Source organism: Oreochromis niloticus, linkage group LG4 (genome assembly GCF_001858045.2).
Source record: "Oreochromis niloticus isolate F11D_XX linkage group LG4, O_niloticus_UMD_NMBU, whole genome shotgun sequence".
Lineage (NCBI taxonomy): Eukaryota > Metazoa > Chordata > Actinopteri > Cichliformes > Cichlidae > Oreochromis > Oreochromis niloticus.
This window is the reverse complement of record NC_031969.2, coordinates 34,068,072-34,093,704: the sequence shown is the minus strand read 5'-3', so window position 1 is coordinate 34,093,704 and position 25,633 is coordinate 34,068,072. Positions and strand designations below refer to the sequence as shown.

At 41.8% G+C, this 25,633-nt stretch overlaps 1 protein-coding gene across 1 annotated transcript; it reads left to right on the top strand.

The window, feature by feature from the left end:
* Positions 1 to 329: 329 nt before the first annotated feature.
* LOC102076770 (GTPase IMAP family member 4-like) lies at positions 330 to 5,013 on the top strand. Its single transcript, XM_005469150.4, has 2 exons — positions 330 to 426; positions 3,358 to 5,013. The coding sequence occupies exons 1-2, from the start codon at positions 414 to 416 to the stop codon at positions 4,107 to 4,109; spliced, it is 765 nt and encodes a 254-aa protein (XP_005469207.1). The 5' UTR covers positions 330 to 413; the 3' UTR covers positions 4,110 to 5,013.
* The last annotated feature ends 20,620 nt before the right edge of the window (positions 5,014 to 25,633 follow it).

Sequence of the window (25,633 nt, the reverse complement as noted above, 5' to 3'; positions counted from 1 at the left end):
TCGACCATTTGTTAGCTTCCTTGATTTGTCTTCTCTGGGAGCTGCATTCCAGGTAAAGGTAAGTGAATGCCACAGCTTCCATGCCACATGGGAACAGGTGGATGCATGGAAACAGTGACATATGATACTATAAATTCTATATAAAACAATGTTTATATAAAATTAAAGGCAACTAAAATGTGCTCACATCTAAGGTAAAGTGGACTTTTCTTTGCTGCTTGCACAGATTTTGTTTTCTGGTCTCTGATTGGTTGGCTGTTTGTCAAACTGGTGAGGTAACAGATGACCTGTCTTTAGTGGGAGGGATCTAAAGGCAGTTTGGAGTATAAAGTTGAAAACAAACTGTACAAACTACAACTACACCACATCAACTCTCCCAAGACTTCTGAGATCAACCAGCACGACCAGGAACCATGTCCAGTTCTGGTAAATATATTTTAGTTGCACTGAGGTTGTAAACCAGCAGAGCAATGCCATTTCTCTTCCTGTTACTGTTTTCAGGTCTTATTACCCACCAGAAACTCACTTATACATCCTACACTTTTATACATTTTAATGTTAATCTTTTTCACCTGCAAATGTTAGCTTGCTGTTTTTGTTTTAGTTAATTTAGTCTTGTCTTGTGGACCTAATTTGCATATGTTTTCTACTTATTTAATTCCCAGCAATATTCACATGCTGCTTCAACTCACAATTAATATGTCTTATACTGATGTTACATTTTTACATTGTTATATTACATTACTCAGTCATGCATGTGCATAAAAGGCTAGAAATTTCTGTCTGATAACTTTATCATGAACTGGCACCAAAAATTTCCAGTGTAATGAAGCTAAACAATGTAACTGATATGATTATAGGGTCTACCTTACAATATAAAGTGACTGTTGTTGTGATTTGGTGCTGTATAAATAAAACTGCACAGATGCAGTCAGTATCAGTAGAGTATCATAGCAGCTTACATGTTCATTCTTAACCCTTGTATGGGCCACGTGCCAGCTTTGATCAAACAATTGCTGTTATTTGCAACATTTTACATTTTTTTTGACTAAATTAATTAATTGGATGTTTTTGTTTTCTTTTTTTTTAAATAGAACAGCTGTTAATGGCAGTGACGAGTTCAGCTGTAGACTGATTTCTGTCCACTGCTGAATTTATTAATTTTCTACTTAATGGTTTAAAATCTTTTGAGCTTACATTTTATTATGAAATTACATTCACTATTAAAGTATGGTTTGCTGAGCCTTGATTACTTGATATGAAAGGAGAAATTAAATCTAATTTCTGATGTTTATCAATTTAAAAAATATAAAATTATAATATTTTGGGACTTTCTTACATTTAAAATTTAATTGTATTCCCAGGCCAGTAAACTAAAAGTGTGACAATCTTCAATGCTCCTAAAAATATTTGCCATGTGTATGAAAGGTTTGGACCTTAAGTGTAGATTTGAATAGTAAATAAACAAAAACTAACCTTTATTTTGGCGACGATGAATTCAAACAACTGGTAGCAAACATTATCAACAAATCAAGTGGGGAAAAACTCACAGGAAGACAAAAGACAGAAATGGAAAGCAAATAGTAACAATGAGCACATTCAAACTGAGGCTTTAAGTACATGGGAGGCTAATGTGAGAAAACGACACAGTGGGTGAAGGTAGAAACAGGTGAAAGTAATCAGGTAACAAGACAAGACACGTTCACTATCTGATTCAGTCCAGGGACTGTTTGCACAGAGCCCTGCTGCCCGATGCAGGCAGTGTACAAAGTATGTGGTATAGCTGGCCTCTCATCCTTGTGCTGTTATTGGTTCATCAGCCAATCACATAGAAGAGCAAAGTTATACAAAATACAAGGAGTTTTTGGTGGTTCTCCCATTCCTGATGAACTCCCCTCTCTGCTCTGGCTGAATGTTGATTGTCAACCAGTCAGTCTGGACTGCATGGGAGCGTGTCGGGGGGACGATCCCTCTCCTGTCACACTTAAATGTTTCAGATCATCAAACAAGATTAAATTGAAGATGACACAAGCAAACACAATATGCAACTTCTAAATGAAGGTGTTTATTATTTTGTTTGGGTGTTTGGGGGAAAAAACCCAAACCTACATGGCCCTGTGTTAAAAAGTGACTGCCCCCTTGCCTTGTTATAACATAAATTAACAGTGGTGTATCACATTTTTGGAAAGCTGTGTTCAGTTTCTCTAGACACACCCAGTCCCGATTACTGCCACACCTGTTCTCAATCAAGAATTTTCTTAAATAGGACCTGCCTGACAAAGTCAGACATTATGCCGCGATCCAAAGAAATTCAGGAACAAATGAAAAACAAAGTAACTGAGATCTTTCAGTCTGGAAAAGGTTATAAGCCATTTATAAAGCAGAGGGATTCCAGCAAACCACAGTGAGAGCCATTAGCCACAAACAGTGAAAACATGGAACAGTGGTTAACTTTCCCAGGAGTGGCCGGCCGACCAAAATTACCCCAAGAGCACAGCGAGGACTCATCCAAGATGTTACAAAAGACCCCAGAAAAACATGAAAAGAACTGCAGGTCTCACTTGCCTCAGTTAATGTCATGAGTCCACCATAAGAAAGAGACCGGCCAAAAATGGCCTGCATGGCAGAGTTCCAAGACAAAAACCACTGCTGAGCAAAAGGAACCAGAAAACATCTGGATGATCCCCAAAACCTTTATGAAAACACTCTGTGGACTGATGAGACAAAAGATAGACTTTTTGGAAGGTGTGTGTCCTGTTACATTTGGAGTAAAACTAACCTCTGAATTGCTTAAGAAAAGACAATGAAGACTTTGGAGTGGCTTAGTCTAAGTCCTCACCTGAATCTGATGAATCCGATTGAGATGCTGTGGCATGACCTTCAAACAGCGGTTTGTGCTCGAAAACCCTCCAATGTGACTGAATTACAATAATTATGCAAAGATGAGTGGGTCAAAATTCCTCCACAGATGTAAAAGACTCATTGCCAGTCAGTGCAAATGTTTGATTGCAGTCGTTGTTGATTAGGTTGCTCAACCAGTTATTACATTTAGGGAGCAATCACTTTTTCACACAGGGCCATGTAGATCTGTTTTCTCCCCCCCTTAATAATTAATACCTTCATTTAGAAACTGCATTTTGTGTTTATTTGTGTTATCTTTGTCTAATATTATAATTTGTTTGATGATCTGAAACATTTAAGCGTGAAAAACATACAAAAAATAGGAAATCAGGAAGGCAGCCAACACTTTTCACAGTTCACTGTATAAGTTGAGAACTCCTAAAGCCAGATGACTGCAACAGAACTTACATTGATTGATAACTGTAATTATATATGTCAGTATAAATTCTCCAACAGGGCCAAAGGAGCTGAGGATTGTCTTCATTGGAAAGACTGAAAACTTGACTTCACAAATTGAAGACTTCCTGAAAGAAAATGCTGTGCAGGAAGACTTTACAATGGTTTTGGTGAAGACTCTGATCCAAGACAGTCCAAGTCAAGTCGACGAGACAGAAAACACTGAAGTGTCAAAGGAAATGCAGAAAGGAACTACAGCATCCATCTTTTCTCCTGGTCCCCATGTGTTTCTGTTCGTGCAAGACTGGGAGAACGGCTTTAAAACACATGACATGGAGCGAATGAAACTCGTTAGGGAGTTCTTTGGTGACGAGTCAGTGCGTTACTTTTTACCCTTGATCACCCATGACGATGAAGAGTTGAAACCAAAGGATAGAGATGAAATAATGAGTTTCATTGAGACAAATTTTGGGTGTGAAAAAGAGAAATGCAGTGATATTGATGTCGATAGTGGCAAGGTCCAAGATCAAGTGAGAAAGTTAGTGGACAAGCTGAGAGAGGTGGCTGAAAACAACAAATGGGAGTGTTACACAGAGGAAATGTTCAAGAGGGCACAGGAAGCCCTCTGCCAGAAAATGCAGGAACTAGAGAAGACGGGACAGAAAGATAATGTGAATGACACACTGACCAAATTTATTGAGTTGGTAACTGGAGGGGGCGAATTAAGCAAGTTCCTGTTTCAACTACATAGAAAAGTGTCAGACTATTTCAGTAAATACACGGAGAAGGTGGCTCAGAAACACAAGAAATGAGGATAAAAAACTGGCCTCTATTCACAAAAGAATCACAGAGTTTAGAGCAAGTTAATTAAATAACAGAAGAAAAAATGAGACTTTACTCATGATTAAAAAATGATCGATTAATTAAATCTGCTGTATTAAATCTGCAGCTCAGTCAGAGAAACAAACAAGAGGGAAATATTTGATGTTTTTAATCCGAGTTATTAATCTGACAGATTCGGTTCCTCTGCAGACTGAGATCAAGACAACAAATAAATAAATCATGTATTTTATCATTATTATAATTTGCATGATAGCAGAAGTGACATTTACATGCTCACAGATTCAATTGGACTCCATATTTTCCAGCTGCAACATTATATTCTAAATGATTTAATGCAAATACTTCTGTGCTTTTTTCAATTGTGTTTTTTTCCTTTTATTGATGGTGAACAAGGAATAATCAGGAAAAAACAATAAGAGCAGGACATACGTGTGTGTATCTATATATATATATATATATATGTGGGGCAGGTGCAACTTTTGTGTCTAAAATTGCAAAGATTTCTTCTCCATAAAGATCTGAGTTCTTTCTGTGCCTCTGCTGCAGTTACAGGGAAACCTGAGAACAGATGCTTTCTGGAGAATCTGCAGCACAGACTGTATTTTTCTATCAAAGTTCTTTTCTTTGGTTTTCTGAAAAACATGTTAAATGTTAAAGCCTGATGGATTTTGTGCTTCCACTCAGTGGACATGTTTAAAAAAAAGAAAGATTGTTTTCTTTTTTCTTTTCCTTTCTTTGTGGTGCTTTTTCATTCCTTTCTATGATGTAACAGAGTTAAGATGTTAATGTACGAATCAGTGTGTGAAATAATGCAGCTTCAGTCAGATATTAACAGCAGAATCTCATCAATAAATCAAACATGATTGAGACAAACCTGTTTCTCTCCTGTCATTATTCAGCTGATTAAGAAGTGATTTATAGACGAAATTAACTTGAAACTTTGTCTTTTAGTTTTTGGTTGTCTGTCTCTTTGTGTTAGTCGTGCATCAGGCTGGTGACCTGTCCAGGGTGTGCCCCGTCTCTTGCCCTACGTTAGCCCACCGCGACCCTGACAGGGATAAGTGGAAGAGAATGGATCGTTGGTTTTTAGGGACCTGAGTGTAAACGTGTCTCTCTTTAAAGCACTTTGGGTCAGCTCCTGTTATTTAAATTTGTTATGTGAACAAAATAGACCTGACATTAAACACAAGTGGCTCTAATATTCAGACGTAATAGAGTCATTCTTGATGTTCGAGATATGTTTTTTCATTTCCAATAAAATTATTTACTTAACACAATCCAGTGGGCTGAATTTATTACCTGAATGTCTGGATATAGTCTGCAGGTAATCAGTCTGAAAAGTAACAGCTATCAACAAACATAATTCATGCTGAATACCTGGCATCCGTTATGAATGAAACATTATTTTCAGCACTGTAGAAGCTACCTGGTAATTCTTTGCTTCTCTGGAGGGACTGTGACACTGACCTCTGACCTCTGTCCTGAGGGTGTGTGTCCGTCTGAAGAATTTCCGTCCTTTTTCTTCTTTTCTTTTGCCGCTTGTTTGCTGCTGTGCTCAGTGCTGCTGAGTCACATGATCACAGAGGGGGTGGAGCAAGGTGTGTCTGCATGAGAGGAGCAGAGGTTGCACAGATGTGTCCATTCTGTGATGAACAGCAGCCACGTACTGACCTTAGAGAAGGCGAATCACTCAGCTACTGATCCCATCACCCTAGTAACGATCTGATATCAGTACCAGTGTTGTATCAATACTTTAGATATTTAGATCGATCGACCCCTAAACAAACTGCACTCGACCTCTCCACCACCTCCGAGATGGGCCCAGGATGTGCCGGTCCATGTGGCACATGCAGGCTACGCCCAGCTGGGCTCACCGTGTTTTACTTGGCTCTCTGCAGAAAAGCTGCATTGCACTCAAACAGCTACTGGAACTGATCACAGACTCAGAACAGCTGTGATTACACCTGATGGCGTTTCACACGAAGCTGCGCAGAGCAGCTGAGAAAGACAGGAAGTGAGGCACAGAATGTCATGGGTCTGGTTGTGGGTTTAGGATGCGTTCTTGGTTTGGTCTTCATACTTTGATTTATTGATATTTATGTTTTATTTAGTATTTTGGAGTCTATAGTTCCTGTTATAATTAAATCTAGTGTTAGAGTTTCTTTTGTTCCCTCAGTATTCGCATCCTGTTCTGTCAGCTCCCCTACGTTAAGTTCATGCACATGTCTGCATTTTCCCATTTCTCACTTCCTGTTTTATTTTGATGGTTACTGGTCTTTATTGTCTCCATTTTATCTGCACCAGCTCTGTCCACTTTGTCCCAGCATCTGTTCCTGCGCCTGGTGTCTTATGGTATTTTGTAGGTTCAGTTTTGGCATTTCATTTTATGGGCTTTGAGATTCTGGAGTCTGCTTTTGGCTGTAATAAAGGTTGGGGGTTTTTTTTGTTCATGTCTATCTGCCCTGAGTCTGCATTTGCATCCCTGAAAATCTTAGAAATATGGTATCTAAGCAGATTCTTACTCTGGATGGCATTACCTTGGCCTCCAGTAACACTGTGAGGAACCTTGGAGTCATTTTTGACCAGGACATGTCCTTCAACGCACATATTAAACAAATATGTAAGACTGCTTTCTTCCATTTGTGCAACATCTCTAAAGTTAGAAATATCCTGTCTCAGAGTGACGCTGAAAAACTAGTTCATGCATTTATTACTTCCAGGCTGGACGACTGTAATTCTTTATTATCAGGAAGTCCTAAAAACTCGCTGAAAAGCCTTCAGCTGATCCAAAATGCTGCAGCAAGAGTCCTGACAGGGACTAGAAAGAGAGAGCATATTTCTCCTGTTTTGGCTTCCCTTCATTGGCTTCCTGTTAAATCCAGAATTGAATTCAAAATCCTGCTCCTCACATACAGGGTCTTAAATAATCAGGCCCCATCTTATCTTAATGACCTTGTAGTACCATATCACCCTATTAGAGCACTTCGCTCTCACACTGCAGGCCTACTTGTTGTTCCTAGAGTATTTAAAAGTAGAATGGGAGGCAGAGCCTTCAGTTTTCAGGCCCCTCTTCTGTGGAACCAGCTTCCAGTTTGGATTCAGGAGACAGACACTGTCTCTACTTTCAAGATTAGGCTTCAAACTTTCCTTTTTGCTAAAGCATATAGTTAGGGCTGGACCAGGTGACCCTGAATCCTCCCTTAGTTATGCTGCAATAGACGTAGGCTGCCGGGGATTCCCATGATGCACTGGGTGTTTCCTTTCCAGTCACCTTTCTCACTCACTATGTGTTAACAGACCTCTCTGCATCGAATCATATCTGTTATTAATCTCTGTCTCTCTTCCACAGCATGTCTTTATCCTGTCTTCCTTCTCTCACCCCAACCAATCACAGCAGATGGCCCCGCCCCTCCCTGAGCCTGGTTCTGCCGGAGGTTTCTTCCTGTTAAAAGAGAGTTTTTCCTTCCCACTGTTGCCAAAGTGCTTGCTCATAGGGGGTCATATGATTGTTGGGTTTTTCTCTGTATGTATTATTGTAGGGTCGACCTTACAGTATAAAACACCTTGAGGCGACTTTTGTTGTGATTTGGCGCTGTGTAAATAAAATTGAATTGAATTGAATTAAATCCTCTGGAAGGAAGGCATAGATAATTCAGTCACTGCTTAAAATCACCCACATTGCACAGACTCAGATGAAATGCTTGCTTATAAAGCTCTGGATATTCGTCATATCTTAAAGATCAAATAGTATCTTATTATCTTAAAACATAATTCTTCATTCTCAGCTCTTTGTTGTTGTTCCTAGAGTATTTAAAAGTAGAATGGGAGGCAGAGCCTTCAGTTTTCAGGCCCCTCTTCTGTGGAACCAGCTTCCAGTTTGGATTCAGGAGACAGACACTATCTCTACTTTCAAGATTGTTTGTCTGTTTTCTCTTTCGGCTGCTGTTTGTCTTTCTGCTGTGTTGGTGATCGCTGTGATTTTTTTGTGCTGTGGCCTACTTTGTCCCCTTCTCTCAATTTTCCTTTCTATAGAGAGTTTATAGAGCTCATTTTAGTATGCCCAGTGCATTCAGACCATGACTCTGCTAAAGCTGTTAAAAAAGACGATCAGACTACAGATGTTCCTTTCTGAAGCTTATAGTTCGGCTGGATCAATAGTTCCATCATAGATGAATCACCTGGCTAAACTTCTTCACACTTTTCCAAAGTTAAAACTTAAATTTCCCACAGACGTGACCTACTGTGAGAATCTGCACAGTAGAGATTTGGGATGATGTCATTGCTCCTGCCCACACACCCACTCACTACTATGAAGACCCACCTGTACTTTGTAAGGCTGCTGATCCAGTTTTTAATGATGATTGCTGACTGTTGCTTTATGCCCAAAAGATATGTTTTGATTCTCAGCTTTTATGTGTCAGGATAAAAAATTATCTGATCCTTAGTGGTTCTTAAAATGATCTAAAATCAATCTCATATGGATAACACATAACTTATTAGATCATCATTATTTATTTCACAAAAACAAATCCAAATGAGGTTTGTGGGTATTTGTTTATGCACAACTCTCTGAAGGTCCCAACACAGCGTCCCAGTCAGGCTGAGGTCTGGACTCTCTCTCTCTCTCTCTCTCTCTCTTAACCCAGTCCAGTTTACTATCTGTGTGTACTTCGAGGTATTTATAGTCCTATAAATATAGGACTATAAATACTATAATTATAGTGGTCTTTGTCATGTTGAGCTGCAGATGATTCTGCTCGCACCACATGACAAAGGAGTCAACCACAGCCTGGTACTCCATCTCATGCATTCAACCACCGCAGACTCATCAGAAAACCTCTGAAGATGGAGGTCTCTGTGCAGGGGCTAAGGTCTGTGGTGCAGAGGGTGAAGGGGGAGGGGAGAGGACAGTCCCTTGTGGTGCTCCAGTGTTGCTGATCACCTCACTTTACAGCACTCATTTTACAAAACTCATGGACGTAAAGTATGAAGTTGTTCTTGGTAAGATTAAAGAACAAGATTGCCCTGATAGCTGACATCTGGAAGAGTGTTGCCAGACAGTTACATATCTCAGCATCACTTGTCACTTTATAAGTGATGACTGGGAGCTCATGAGCTTCTGCCTCACAACCATGCCATTAGAAGAATGACACAGTAGGCCAAATATTGCTGTTTGGATTGAGCAGACTGTGGAAAACTTTGAGATTCCTCCAAGAAAAGTTTGCATTTGTTCTTGACAATAGCTCCAATATAGTGCAAGAAAAATACGGTCTGTCTACTGTAGTGATCACACTTTACAGTTGGTATTGAATAAAGCACTGTGATCAGTAAAGCACTTGGAGCAGCGAGGCCTCTCATAAAGCATTTTAAACAAAGGAAACTGACTTCAAGTAAATGGAAGCAGAGGCAGCTGGGGATGCAGGAACACAAACTTGAATGAGATGAATTATCCTACTGTCAAAGAAGAGAGGAAGTCTGACTGCACAGCATGAGCAGATGCATTAATTAAATGTTCTGTAAACATTTCATAGTTATTTTACACTGGAAACAATTTTTGAAATTTAATTTGAAGCCCTGTTTGGTTTCTTGGACAGAGGCCACTTTTACTTACCTATTTGCACATTATCTTTTTGTTTAAAGATTTTATTTTTTTGTCACATTAAATAATGTTAAAAAAGATTTAATTGTTTTAAAAAATATGTTTCATGGGATTTTCAGAGCTTTGGGCTGTTTTTAAGTTACTTATTTGCACATTATCTTTTATGTAAAAACAAAAAATTACTTGCACTTTAATTTGCATTATTTATTTGATTTTTAATGTGATGGTCACATTAATGTTAAAAATACATTTCACTAGTTTCAAAATCATTTCTTCCATGGGTCATTATCAGTGTTGGGACTAACGCGTTATTAAGTAACGCGTTACAGTAACTACGTTATTATTGTGGTAACGAGCACGGTAACTAGTTATTATGCCAAAACCAGGAACGCGTTACTCGTTACTGGGATTTAGATAGGCTCGTTACTCGTTACTTCGTGTGGTGGATATCGCGGAGCTTCCACAGATTCAGTAACATTAGCAAGTGGTGGAGGCCAGCAGGTGGATGAAGGAAAAGGGAGGCAAGAGGAGAGACCGGAAGCGGCCGCCGGTCCGCGTGTCAGGTGAACTGAACTTCAGGTAAGAAGTTATGACCTGCAGTCTATCGGAGTCAGATATAAACCAAGTTTAGGTGGAGTTTATTTTCGGTATGCTGACATTTTCGTACTGCGTGCTAGCATGACGGAGTTTCTATCCAGCTGGGTGGGTGCTATGTTACTGATGTTGAACTTTATTTTGTTCATAAGGTTAATTATTAGAGTTGCCAACCGTCCTGTAAAAAACAGAATCGTCTGGTATTCAGAGAAAATATTACGCGTTTCGTACTGAGGTGAAAAGGAACACAGTTTGTCCCGGACTTCAGCTACAATGAAAAAGACACAAAACTGAAGCTGCACAGCTGCCTCTTCTTCTCTCATTCTCTCCTCTCCTGTTTCTACTTCAATCATGAAACTGATCAATGATCAGCTGATCGGCTTTTCTCTCTTGTTTATTTATCGCCCACTTTGCGCCAGAAAGAGGAAACCAGCGGATGTCGCGCTAAACAACAGCAGCACGTTTAAGCTTGATCAGCTGTTGTTAGAATTTATTTAATATTAATTTCTAGTATCAGCTGATGTTTGCTGGAGCCACAGCTGTAAAGCTGCTGGTCATGATATCGGTTTGGTTATCTGGTGAGAGGGAAACATGCAGATGAAACCAGGAGATGTCCTTACTGAATCATCAGAGCTGAACAGGTGATGGAGAAACAGGTTTACCTTTTAGGTGACATGAATGAGTTGAAGGGAAGTTATGAACTGTTTCTGAGAGACAAATAACACCAGGATCCTTTTCTACGTAGCTGACAGCTGGTAACTGTGCAGGGGCGGGTCTAGCAAAGTGTTGCCAGGGGGCCAGGTAGGGCATTAACAGGGAAAGGGGGGCACAAGGAAATACTTTTCTTTATTATTCTCATTTAAAATGTCTCGCTTTTAAAAAAATAATTATCTGAGTCTTACAACAAACAATTGATAGACTGATACATATATACCATCAGAACAGTGTACATCACTGTCACAACAGTGTTTGTTTTCATTCAAAGGCTTTATGATTTTTCCTATAATGGTGGGCCGGTCTCTAGTCAAAATGCCCGGGACGATTTTTTTGTCCCAGTCCAGCTCTGTATGCAGCTCATCTGCAGTCTGGTGTTACCTACATCTTCCTATTCAGAAGGCAGAATTTCCAAGTTCTGAGTACAATCAAAAGCACCACGACTGCAGTTTTTGTGTTGGATGTAAAAAGCAGGCTAGAATCATGGCGGCGGTCAACGACGGTCCAGGCGTGGGATTTCTCTCGTGGAAATGTGCACATTATTTTTTCCTTTCTATTGGTAGGTGGCACAGTGCACTTGTGGCAAGTAAGCAAGCTAGAAGACTGGGAACCTTGCTGGGTATCCAGTTACGGAAGCAACACATTAACAAGAGAATTCTGAGTAAAACCAAAGTTACTTTCCCTAGTAACTAGTTACTCTGAAAGTAACGAGTAACTTGAAGTAACTGAGTTACTTTTTTAGAGAAGTAACTAGTAATGTAACTAAGTTACTAATTTAAAGTAACTTACCCAACACTGGTCATTATTTTATTTGCTGTGGGAGGTGAAGTACAGCATGCACTGGAGCCTAGAACAGACGGTGTGCCCACAGAAGGCGGAGATCTTGGAAATTAGATTTTTAATTTCAGTGGGATATTTACCTGTTTAAATAAAGGATTATTAAAAAAAAAAATAACAGAAATGAGTGATTGAAACAATGGTAGACTAATCGACAAATCAAAAAAACTACTGACAGATTAGGACAATTCTAGCTGTCAGTCAAAATGGCCACGACCCTAATATTACAAACTTCAATACAATTTAAACAGGTGAGTTATAAAAACATCTATCCCTGTACAGGTGTTATGAAGGGGGACATTTTCTATAGAGACCAGAACAGTTTCTGTATCAGGCTATAAAGTTATGCATTTTAATCTGGAAGTCTATGGGACTGACTCATGCCCCCAGTGGACATTAGAGGAATTACACATTTTTGTGCATTTTTTTCACAACGAATTTGTGGCGTTACAGATGTGTCATTGTTGGTATTTGCCAGTACAGAGGGGTTTGCTACCTATGCAAATAGCCTGTATGCATTCGTCCAAAAACCCAACAGCACGTAGCTCAACATGGATGAGAGCCCGTTCCCATTCCTGACGCATAACATACCGGCGATTTGTCACATCCCAAGGCGTGCCATGGGAATGTGAAAGATAACCTTGGGCGCTCCCATGATACGCTCCGGATTCTGAATGACATCCAATAGAATGACGGTTCCAGCGGTAACACATGTCCAGCCATGTATTCCAGCCCTAACCATAACCTTATGCCTAACCTTCACCACAACATTAATGGTGTTAGATGTTTTCCAAAAACATAAAATAAATGTAAATGTGCAGATTCAGTCCAGACGGTTCTCATGTTTCCTCCTGTTTCCCAACGCGTAACATAGAAACGTGTTGGGTGCCCGAAAGCGTAACATCCTGACGATTTGTCACATAGCATAATATGTTACGCTTTGGGAGTGAGAACGTGTTGTGAATGATGCCGTGTGTCCATCGAATGCTGATTGGGGAACATTTTTGGCTAGAATATAGAACTTAAGCTTAGCTCTTTGCATTATAACATCGTTCTTCCCCGTGACTGAAGGACCAACAACAACACAAGCAAGAGTCTGGATGATCGGGCATTTGTGACACCTCCCCCTGGTGACAATAAACAGTTACAACATGTAGACAATGACCGCTGTCCATGGGGTCTGTGAAAGACCACCACAGAGCCGTGTTTTCCTCCTTCCTCAGTGTTTGGTTCATTTTTCAGCCCTGGAGGTTGAGGGGTTATTTGCACCTGGAATGTTTTATGTGAAACTTTTAGCTTGTACATGAGAAACACATGGATGTTGGTTTTCTTGTAATGTTTCCAGTTGTCTTTATGTAATGATGTAAATGAGAGAAGATTATGGGTGAGGAGGCAGACCCATGGGGATGCACTCTGCTTGATGCACTTTTTGTTTAGCCCTCTGATTGGTTCTTTTCAACCACTGTTCTGATTGGACACCCAGTGTTGTAGGGGAGGGAACCAGCAGCAGGCTTTAATATAGAGGTGACATGGAATTGTAACCACTCAAAATAAGTCATGGACTCTCTTGAGCTAGCACGGTGTTGCAGGGTACCTGTTCCCAGTGAAGATCCAGATAAGATGGGTGAGTGTATCTGTCATGCACTGACAGTCATGGTGGTGTTTAGTTTGATATTTGGGACAGAAATTACAGTAAAGACAGAAGCCAGTGGCAGCTCCTTCTCTGTGCTTTACTGTGAAGTTATTTTGTTAGAAATTCATTTTCAGCCTCGTTCTGAAATTTACAGTTTTTAAGTCCAGAGATGTCAGATTGTTCCTTTATGTTAAGTTTAGAGTCTGATTATCACCAACCTGCATTTAGAGAACTTTTCAGTGGAACTGAGTGAAGTGAGTGTGAGCTGCTGACCAGTTCAATATGAAGGATTTCTACAACTAATAAAACTATTAACATTGATATTTTACAGATGTCCTAAGGAGAGTACATTTTTTCTTCAACAATGACCTTCTATATATTACATTATATTAAATTGTAACCTTTATGTAGAATACACATAATGTATATCATGAATGTGGAGCGTAGTTATTTAAGTTTTTCAGAGTAGGTCAAACATCTGATCCTTTCAACTGAAGAAGTTGAACTAAAATAAAGTTTTTTTAATTACTTTCTTAAGTTATTAGGGAAAAAATGATCTGCTTTATGGTTTGATTTTCTCTGTTTTAGGAAACTGCAGATTAATTTATTCACATTTTACAGATAAAACAAAATGATCCTCAGATCAGTTGATGATAAAAATGAGTTAGCTCTCCTCTGGTGATTTTTACACAAACACTCAGAAAAAGGAAACAATCCCAAGCTTTTTTAAATATTTTGACTTCATTCAGTAGGTTTCATAACGAGTCCTGATGTTGTGATTGTTTTTGTTTACTTTATGATGTTTCTCGTGCTTTGGACGTGTCCATTTTAATCTGGGAGAATAATCTGTCTGCACACGTGACCGCATTTTGCCGCCATTTCACTTACGATTCTTTAAATGTCTTTAACCTCTGTGCTCTGTGGTTAAATGTGATGCTGAATTTTGATTTGATACTCCAGTGAAGCTCGCCTTAAAACTGAAAATTAGGACTCTGCAAACATTTTTCTAGGTAAGTAAACAGAATAAATACATTTTCTTCTACGATTTATACAGTTAAATGAATGAAAATGACAGCTAGCAGTTAACCAGCTTTGTTGTGGTAGATTAGTATCAGTAGGATTAGCTTTTTGTGTAGATAATGAAGCAGCTAATGAATCTTTGAACAAACTAAACATCAACTTCTAGGGCTTTAAAAAGTCTCCCTGTTAAATCCAGAATTCCTTTCCTTTATGCTAAAGCTAAAGCATATAGTTAGGGCTGGACCAGGTGACCCTGAATCCTCCCTTAGTTATCCTGCAGTAGGTGTAGGCTGCTGGGGGATTCCCGTGATGCACTGGGTTTTTCTTCATCACTCACTATGTGTTAATAGACCTCTCTGCACTGAATCATTAGTTATTATTAATCTCTGACTCTCTTCGACAGCATGTCTTTGTCCTGTCTTCCTTCTCTCTCCGCCCACCCGGTTGTGGCAGCTCGCTGCCCCTCCCTTCTGCCGGAGAGTCCTTCCTTTTAAAAGGAAGTTTTTCCTTCCCACTGTGGCTCAAAGGAGTTCAAATGATTGTTGGGGGTTTTTTTTATCTCTTTTCTTTGTATTATTGTAGGGTCTTTAGCTTACAATATAAAGTGCCTTTAGGAAACTGTTGTTTTTATTTGGTGCTATATAAATTATAAAAGTTGTAATTGGTAAATGGCCTGCATTTGTATAGCGCTTTTCTAGTCCATAGGACCCCAAAGCGCTTTACACTACATTCAGTCATTCACCCAGTCACACACACATTCACACACTGGCGATAGCAAGCTACATAGTAGCCACAGCTGCCCTGGGGCGCACTGACAGAGGCGAGGCTGCCGGACACAGGCGCCACCGGGCCCTCTGACCACCACCAGTAGCAACATGGGGTTAGTATCTTGCCCAAGGATATTTGGCATGCAGCCAGGATGCAGCCTGGGATCGAACCACCGACCTTCTGATTAGTGGCTGACCTGCTCTGCCACCTGAGCTACAGCCACAGTAACACATATTATATAATAATATGAAATATATACGATATAAATTGAATTTAATTGTTGAAATGAATGTTTATCAAGTGAGTTGGACATTCAGGTGTGGAGCTGGGTGAAACTGTCAACTGATCAGTACCTAGTGGTGTCTTGGATTAGGTGGCACAGGAGAATGGCAGAGCGGCCTGGTCCACCTAGAATGAGGGTGTGCTAAATAGTGTATTTTAAGTTTGCCTAACTTTCTTATCTCTAGAATAGAATAGAATAGAATAGAGTAAACCTTTATTATCCCACGAATGAGAAATTTGTTTGTGACACAGCTCTCATAGCAAGGGGAATATAAAATATAGAAGGAGGACACAAAGTGCTCCTACATACATAAGTAACTGAGGTTTGTATATACAGAAACACACAAACACACAGTAAATAGATAGTTCTCCCAGGTTCACAATTCTAAACACACTAAGTCACGGCTGCTCTACCCTGCGTTCCAGCGCTAGCTGTCGTCTGACCACACCATTAAAAAGGTCTGCTTCAGGATTGTAAATGATTAGTAGCAGCCTGTGAGGTGATTAAGCCACAGGTGCGGCGGCTCCTGCACGGAGCACTCCTTCCAGGTCAGCTGCCATTCGGTGCCTCGACTCCCAGAAGTACATGCGCCCACATCAAAACAAAAACAAACAACAGGACGGAGAAGAGAAAACAGCAAAGTGCACACAAACACAACCCGAACAGGCAGGTCGACTGGCGAGGACCGTCTGGCCGTGACATCCTCGGCATGGGTGACATCCCATCTCTAAGGGAGAGGCCAGCCACCCTTAGGAGAAAGCTCATTTTCGCTGCTTGTATCTGCGATCTCGTTCTTTCAGTCACTACCCACAGCTTATGATCATAGGTGAAGGTAGAAATGTAGATCGACCGGTAAATTGAGAGCTTGACTTTCACACTCAACTCTCTCTTCACCATGATGGACCGGTACAGCATCCACATCACTGGAGCCCCAGCATCAATCCATCTGTTGATCTCTTGCTCTCTTGTCCCGTAACTTGTGAACAAGACCCTGAGATACTTGAACTCCTCCACCTGGGGCAGGAACTTGTTCCTGACCCGGAGTGGGCTCTCCACCCTTTTTCGGCTGAGGACCATGGCTTTGGATTTGGAGGTGCTGATTCTCATTCCCACCACTTCACACTCAGCTGCGAACCATTCCAGTTCAAGCTGGAGGCCATCACCTGATGAAGCCAGCAAGACCACATCATCTGTGAAAAGCAGAGATGAGATTCTGAGGCCACCCAAATGACAGCTTTCCTCACTTGGCTGTCCTTAAAAATTACGAACAGAATTGGTGACAAAGGGCAGCCCTGCTCAAGTCTATCAGCCACTGGAAATAAGTCTAACTTATTGCCGGCTATGCAGACAGTTGTATAAGGATCAAATGACCCGTAGCAATGGGCCAGACATCCCATACTCCTGAAGCACCGCCCACAGGACTCCCCGAGGGACACGGTCGAATGCCTTCTCCAAGTCCACAAAACACATGTAGACTTGCTGGACAAACTCCCATGCACCCTCAAGTATCCTCGAGAGGATAAAGAGCTGGTCCAGTGTTCCACGACCAGGACGAAAACCCATTGTTCCCAGTGTTGGGAAGGTTACTTTTAAAATGTATTCCATTACAGAATACTGAATACAAGCCCCAAAATGTATTCTGTAACGTATTCCGTTACGTTACTCAATGAGAGTAACGTATTCTGAATACTTTGGATTACTTAATATATTATCGTGCTGTTTACAACTACGTGAATGTCCTATTGCTGTGATTTATTACTGATACTGAAGGTCCGCGGCTCCGAACAGTAGTAAAGGGACCTCTGGCTAATACGTCGGGTTCGTGTCGGGCTGGTAGCCGAAAACTAGCTTTACTTTGTTGTCTGGGTCAACTTTGCTTGCAGGAGACAGAGAGAGGCGTTGAAAGGCTGCTCCAACGGAACTTCGTGTTTTCCTCCGGAAAAAATGAACACAGTGTACAGTTGAGTCTTAATAGCTTACTTACAAATGGGCTCGTCAGGCACTCTTCTTGGCTGCAGTGGTTATTATTATATTTACATGCTTCCAGCTCCCGTTTTTGCTCCGTGACAGCTCGGACTTTTCCTTTCTCTCCCTCCCTCGCTCACAGACACATAACGTGTACGGCAGTCCATTCTCCCTGCAGCACGGACTACACTGCCCATCAGGCTACACTCTTTAGGGCCATGCCTGTAGCATTCTGCCTTTTAGCTTAGCACAACAACAACAACAAAAAAGCGCTCTCTCACCCAGGAAACACGCAGAGAGAGAGCGTGTCACCGTGTAACCATGGCAACCGTAACGCTGCCACCTGGTACAACATTACGTAGCTGTCAAACAAACCCAAACAGTCCTGACCCGCGACAATATGAAACAGGAAAATACCGCCGTGTAATCCATTTATTTCAACAAAGTAACTGTATTCTGAATACCACCTTTTTAAACGGTAACTGTAACGGAATACAGTTACTCATATTTTGTATTCTAAATACGTAACGGCGGTACATGTATTCCGTTACTCCCCAACACTGATTGTTCCTCCTGTATCCGAGGTTCAACTAACGGATGAACTCTCCTTTCCAGCACCCCGGCATAGACTTTCCCAGGGAGGCTGAGGAGTGTGATCTCCCCTATTGTTGGAACACACCCTCTGGTCCCCCTTCTTAAAGGTGAGATCCACCACCCCAGTCCAGAAGTACTGTCCCTGCTCTCCACCATAGCACAACATTGTAGAGGGATGTCAACCAAGACAGCCCTACAACATCCAGAACCTTCAGCAACTCAGGGTGAACCTCACCCACCCCAGTGGCCCTGCCACCAAGGAGTTGTTTAACTGCCTCAGTGACCTCACCCCCGGAGATAGACAAGTCGTCTCCCTTGTCCCCAGACTCTGCTTCCTCCACAGAAGACATGCCAGTGGGATTAAGAAGGGCCTCAAAGTATTCCTTCTACCGACTGACACTGTTCTCAGTTGAAGTCAGCAGTGTTCAACCCACACTAAACAGTGCAGGTAGAGCACTGCTTTCCCTTCCTGAGTTGCCTGATGGTTTGCCAGAACCTCTTTCAAGGCAGTTCAAAAGTCTTTTTCCATGGGCTTTCCAAACTCCTCCCACACCTGAGTTTTTGCTGTAGCCACTGCCTGAGCTGCGTTCCGCTTGGCCTGTCGGTACCTATCAGTTGCCTCATAACTCCCACATGCTAAATGAACGACAGACCTCAATGTGGTGCCTTCCTTCACCTCTGGTGTCCACCATCCACCACAACAGGCACCAACCAGCTCAGTGCAGCGGCTTCGGCAATCCAGGTGCTGAACATGGTCCATTCAAATTCAATGTCCCCAGTCTCCCTCGGAATGGTGTTGAAGCTCTGCAGAGGTTTTAGCTTCTGCTAGGCATTCCCAGCGCACCCTCACTATACGTTTAGGTGTGCCAGGTCTGTCCAGCATCCTCCTCCACCACCTGATCAAACTCACCGCCAGATGGTGATCAGTTGACAGCTCAGCCCCTCTCTTCACCCGAGTGTCCAGAACATATGGCTGCAGATCTGGTGATACAATCACAAAATTGATCATCCGCCTGTGGCCTAAGGTGTCACATCCACTTATGGACAACCTTATGTTCGAACACAGTGTTTGTTATGGACAAACTTTGGTTTGCACAGAGGTCCAGTAACAAATCACCGCTCGGGTTCAGATCCGGGAGGCCGTTCCTTCTCATCACGCCCCTCCAGGTCTTGCTGTCATTGCCCACATAAGTGTTGAAGTCTCCCAGTAGGACAATAGAGTCTCCAGGTGGAACTCCCTTAAGCATCCTGCCCAGGGACTCCAAGAAGCCCGGGTACTTTGAACTGCTATGCGATGATGACAGTCACAACCTGTTTCCTGACCTGAAGGCGCAGGGAACAAACCCTATTGTCCACTGGGAGAAACCCCAACGTAAACCCCAACAGACTTTGGCAGCAAGCCGAAGTCTGACAATGAAGGACCCATCAACAGCAGTGCTGCAGTTTAACACGTCTTTATTGGCTTTCCAGCTGCCCTGCTCCTGTAGCACAGACACCACCCCCTCCTATGGTCCCTGCATCATCTTTAACAGGGGAGACATAATTAGATGATGGGGTCAGGAGTTTGAGTCAGCCTCCCCAACACCACACTCTGAACCCACTGCTGAACCCACCCCTCCCCTGCAGCTGAGCCACAATCCACATCCCGCCACATACCCCCATCGCCCGACTTAGGCTGAGGAGCCTGACAACCCATGACAACCTGGATGATCTGATATCATCATGTTGGTGTTGTTCCCAGATCAACATAGTAAATGTTGTTCCAGGATCAACCTCCCCAACCTCCCGCTGACAACCTCCCCATTGTGTGCAGCTTTGCTTTAAGATCCAGAACATATTGAATCTCATTTTTCTGATTGACACCCAGTTGTTGTCCAAAACAAAAGAATAATAGATTTGATCAACTGGTCTCTCAATGCAATTTACACGCTGTTCTCAACGAGAAGCCCGGGCTCGGGCAAGCCTGATTGTCCTGCACAGATGTTTGAGAAATGGCGCGTCGTCTGAAGACATCTACCTATTCGGAACCATGACAACAGAGTTCTTGCTGATTGGAGCTGGCTGGGCGCTGGCTTATCGAAGAATAAAGAAAGCAGTCATAGCTGTTCAAAACCGCACAAGACTGGACGGCATGATTGAGCAATGTTTAGGGCCATGAGTACTCGAACTGTGCTTATTAAATGCAATATTGATAAGATCTTGGAGAAGCTCACGGCTCTGCAAAGGAAATTGGATGGACTCGGGTACCAGTGACGGATATTAGATTACATGCATAATTACATACAGCCTGCTTGCTCTAACGCTAAATCAAATAACTGTGATCTCATTTGGTTACCCATTGCTAGTTGGAAGGCCTCAAGGCCGAAGCTGGCTGGAAAAACAAATTCTTCCTGATTACGGAACTGTGTTTTGATTCTCTGCCCAGACCCTTCAAGGTCACCTGCGTTGGCTGGAGGACTGTTGACTTTTGCTTAAAACTAGGTGAAAAGACACTCTCTCTTCAGCTGATACAGGATACACACACACACACACACACACACACACACACACACGCACCCAGACACACATATACAATCACACTCCTCCCCCCCCAAATGCTTCCAATGCACGTTTTTTATGTTTTGAGGTGTGAAGATTCATGTGCTGGGTTTTTTTGGAGGGGGGGGGTTAAAAGTGATACAATGATGGATGCAACATTAACAATAAACTTAACATTAAAAGAAAATCTTGTGACACTAAATGAACATTTTTCTCATGAACTTTCTGAAAATTCAAGACACTGGCTAACTTTAGGACGGTCACCAACTTACGTACATATATTTATAAAATTTGTCACTCGTCTTGTGGGCTTCTGTGGGCCTCTGTCAAAGGCCTGGGAGCTTCAGGGTCCTGTGCAGTGTCTTTGATATTACTACGACTGTGCTCTTATGTACAGAGATCTTGGACGTTGTTCGTTGGGTCTGTTGGAGCCACTTGCCCAGACTGGGAGGCATTGCCCCAAGTGCTTTGAATGCCACTGGGACCACTGTTACCTTCACCCTCAACATCTTCTCAGGCTCCTTACTGAGCCCTTGGTACTTCTCAGGCTCCTCATGTTCTTTCTTTCTGATCTTGCTGTTACTTGGTATAGCTACATCTATCACTACAGCCATCTTTCTCTACTTGTCCACCACTACGTTGTCTGGCTGGTTAGCCATCACCCGTTTGTATCTCTGTATCTGGAAGTCCTAAAGGATCATTCTCAGCACCCTAGATGGTGGGAAGCCCTTGGGTCTCGGGTCTCTGGGCCCAGAGCTCGGTCTGCTCTGGCGTAGCTGGCTGCCAGTGGAGCCTGTGGGCTGCTGGGTGACCCCCCTACCCTTCCAGTCCATTGGTAGGTTATCTTGATATCAGCCACTTCCTCTATCTGCAGGTGGTACATTTCATGCAGAGGCCTGTCCTTCCAAAAGGGTTCATCTTCTTGCTCCTCTTTTTTCTTAGGCATCTGTTGCTTGAAGTATTCACTGAGCACACTATCAGTCGTGGCTTCTTCCTAATGTACTCATGAAACTTTGTTGTCTCATCCTAGATGGTGGTTTTGACACTCACTAGTCCTAGCCCTCTTTCTTCCACTTAGTGTACAGTCTCAGGCTGCTGGACTTGAAACCCTCCATGCATGGTAAGGAACGTTCTTGTTTTACTGTCAGTGGATTCTGTGGAGATTCAGAAATTCTTTTATTGCCGCCATATAACCTGCATTATTATAATTGCACTAATAACATGTTTTACAGCATTATTCTATTAGTAATATTTCTTACAGGGTTCATATTGCATTGAAGATGTTTGTCATCACATTGACCTTTTCTATTTACAGGTGTAGTTATGATCATTGTATACACGTTGCATATTTGTGCTTATTTGGAGTTGATGTTCCATCCAAAAGGGTCTTAAGCTTCACTGGTGAGCATGGACGGTTGACTGCATGCATGCTTACAATACACATAAATCTAGTGACAGGCCTGAGCGAAGGCCCAAATGTCTTCTGCTTCTTTTTGTAACCTGTTGCACTTTGGTCTACTTGGTAACAGATGACTGGAGGCGATAACCAGCCCTCAGACACCCTGAAGGCTTAAGATTATGACTTTGCATGGAAGGTGTTATAAAAAGGAGAAGTTCTATGTCTGTTTATAGCCATTAAAGATGTACAAGATGTACCATTGACTGTAAACAATGTATTTTTAATCTGTAATCACGCCATGAGGGGGGCGTAACCCTGATGAATGAAACCATTCTGAACTGAGCTGTTCGGGGAAGATCGATGCTGGTGCTGCATAGAGATGGCACGATACCACTTTTTTATGTCCGATACCGATACCGATATCATAAATCTGAATATCTGCCGATACCGATATGAATCCGATATAGTGTGTTTTTTAATCAATAAAACAGTTTTTTTAATATCTTGCTGCATTTTGTATAAGTTCATACTCCAGTTTAAATAAACAACAACACTAAAGCTATTCTGTTATACCTGTATGTAAAAAATACACTGCACCCAAAATATTTCATAGTTCAGCAACACTGATCAATCTAATAAACTTAAACCTGCTCCATCCTCCCTATTCTGGTATTTTAAAGAGTACTTAGCAGAAATATTAAGCAACCTAACTAATAGGGTTGCAAACTCCCAGCAAAAAAAGAAAATAGGGAACCACCCCCCACCCTCCACCTCATGATGCTTAATCGATGTAATCAACTTTAATTTGATGCAGGGTGAAAAAAAAATGCACAGAAATAAATTATTTTTCAAGAATAATTAAATAGATTCAACATCTTTCTTCAACAGAATTGCAGACTGCACAGATGGAACCTTCCCAAAGGAAAAAGTACTATAGCTTACTAGGGTATATTAGACTTAACAGTTACTATATACAGTAATGGACTTCTATACATTTTACATCAGATTAAAACTTTGGGTGTAAGATTCAGATAATTATTTATTAAAAGCTCGACATTTTAAATGAGAATAAGAAAGAAAAGTATGTCTCTGTGCCCTCTTTTCCCTGTTCATGCCCTATCGGCCCCCCTGGCTAAACTTTGCTAGATCCGCCCCTGCACAGTTACCAGCCGTCAGCTACGTAGAAAAGGATCCTGGTGTAGAAAGTAATATTAAATACATTCTAACAACAGTTTATCAAGCTTAAACGTGCTGCTGTTGTTCAGCCGCTGGTTTCCTCTTTCTGGTGCAAAGTGGACCAAAAACAAAGAAGAGAGACGGACTCACGACAGAAAAGCCGATCAGCTGATCATTGATCAGTTTCATGATTGAAGTAGCCGCAGGAGAGGGAGAGAGAGAGGCAGTCGCTCCATATATCGGTTGTTAAGCTTAACGCAGGTACGCTTTACAAACATTCAGAGATGAACTTACACACTTGCTTTACTTCTCTCTGGGATAACTTCCTCGGAGATGAAATGCTGGTTTGGTAGCGAGGCTACAAATACACACAGCCACTCTATCACATGAGGCATACTGCTGCAACGTGCTACGGTTATGAGCCGAGTTACGCCGTGTCGCAAGTTTTGTGAGGTGCTTTTTTGATACTTAATGGATCGGATTACATTTTTTATTTCTGGCCGATATCCGATCCAGTAATTTGGGTCAGTATCGGACCGATACCGATACGTAATATCGGATCGGTCCATCTCTAGTGCTGCAGTATACATCTTCCCACGTGTGTGCTCAATAAATCATTGTTTGACTTAATTCTTCTGGACCAGTGTTGTTTTGTGCCCTCCTTCAATATTTGAACTCGCGACAATTCTCACTAACTTGGATGAGTGACGAAACGTTTCTCCCACTGAAAACGTTTCGTCCAGATGAACAGAATTAACTTTTGGAGATTTACTTACCTGGACGATTGAGAAGGCATTGCTGCCATTGAGTTTCAATCCATTGAAAATATTTTGCTTGCAACTGATTCTGGACTTTTCACCATCATTTTCATTCTCTATGACCTCACTACAGCTTTCGATACAATTTCCCACCGCGCCATTTTTATAATTTATCGCCTACGTCTCTGCAATATTTTTAGAAAATACAACATTCAACTTCACTGTTATCACTAGGGATGCAACGATACCAATTTTTTCAAACCGATCCGATACCGATACTTGGATCTGAGTACTTGCCGATACCGAGTACAAAATCCGATACTTCTACCACACACGTTAAACTTAACCAGTAGTAAAGAAACGACCCCAGACAACTCTTTAACACAAACGAAACGTTTACTGAACGTAAGGGCAGAGACAAATACTGTACAACACATCCCTTTTTTAAACTCAAATGATATTCCAATTCCTTAACCAAATGAAATACACTGTATAAATGAAATAATTCCCTTTCAAATTATATTAAACAACCCAACTTATGTTATCACCTTTTGGTAAGTTATTCACTAATATACACTCCAAAACACGTTATGTAACTCCACTAAACATACAATATTCACACATGGGCCCCACACACACTCACATTCACACTTGTTGCAGGCCTGTTTGCTGCTCACGCTGGACGATGGAGAAAAATCCTCTTCTCCCCAGTAAGAGCACAAAAGTCTGACTTACAGTTCCGTTACTCGGTAGGTCGCCGTTCACCAGTCCCACACTAAATCCACTCCCTGCGGACCCGATGCTGTCTCTGCTACAGCACGTTAGCCCGTCACTGTCCAGCTCTCCGACAGTCCATAGCGGCTGCCTCCATGGCGCAGCCAAGCAGTCCGGGCTAGCCTTTAGCCTCGGCGATCGTAGCTGGAAACACAGTTTTCCACGGTGGTGCGACCGTTGAAACAAAAAGTCACTTCACCCACACTCTGTTGCGAAGCTCCCACACGGTTAGCTTTCTAGTTACACACTCTTTTCTGCTAGTTAACCTCAGTAAAACTAGCCGAGTCTCTCACTTTGGTTCAGCTAACCTCGTGCATCTCTCCATGCCGTTCTCTTCTCCTCCTCCATTGCAACAGATACACAGGTCCCGTTTTATGCTACCTTCACGGGCCTCCAGAAAATTAGAACTCTGAACAATATTTTAACTCCCTTCAGAGTTACATACCATAAAATAATACTTTATGATTAACATAACAGTTTGATTGCTCTAATTACCTGTATTTACCTTGTGACATATTACAGGGCAAATTAAATTCAGGGTACAGTTACATCACATAACTGTGAACACCTTATGTTACCGTGGCGTTCAAGTCCATGGGAATTATGAGTATCTACTCCCAAATTCCCATCCGGGCTACATTAGTATCGGTTCTTGGTATCGGTTAACTTTTACGAGTACGAGTACGCACACATTTTACAGTATCGGCCCCGATACCCGATACCAGTATCGGTATCGGTGCATCCCTAGTTATCACTGTTACCCAGATGACACCCAGCTCTATTTGTCTTCTAAAACAACTACTATCCTCCCACCCACATTCACTTCTGTTTAAATGAAATT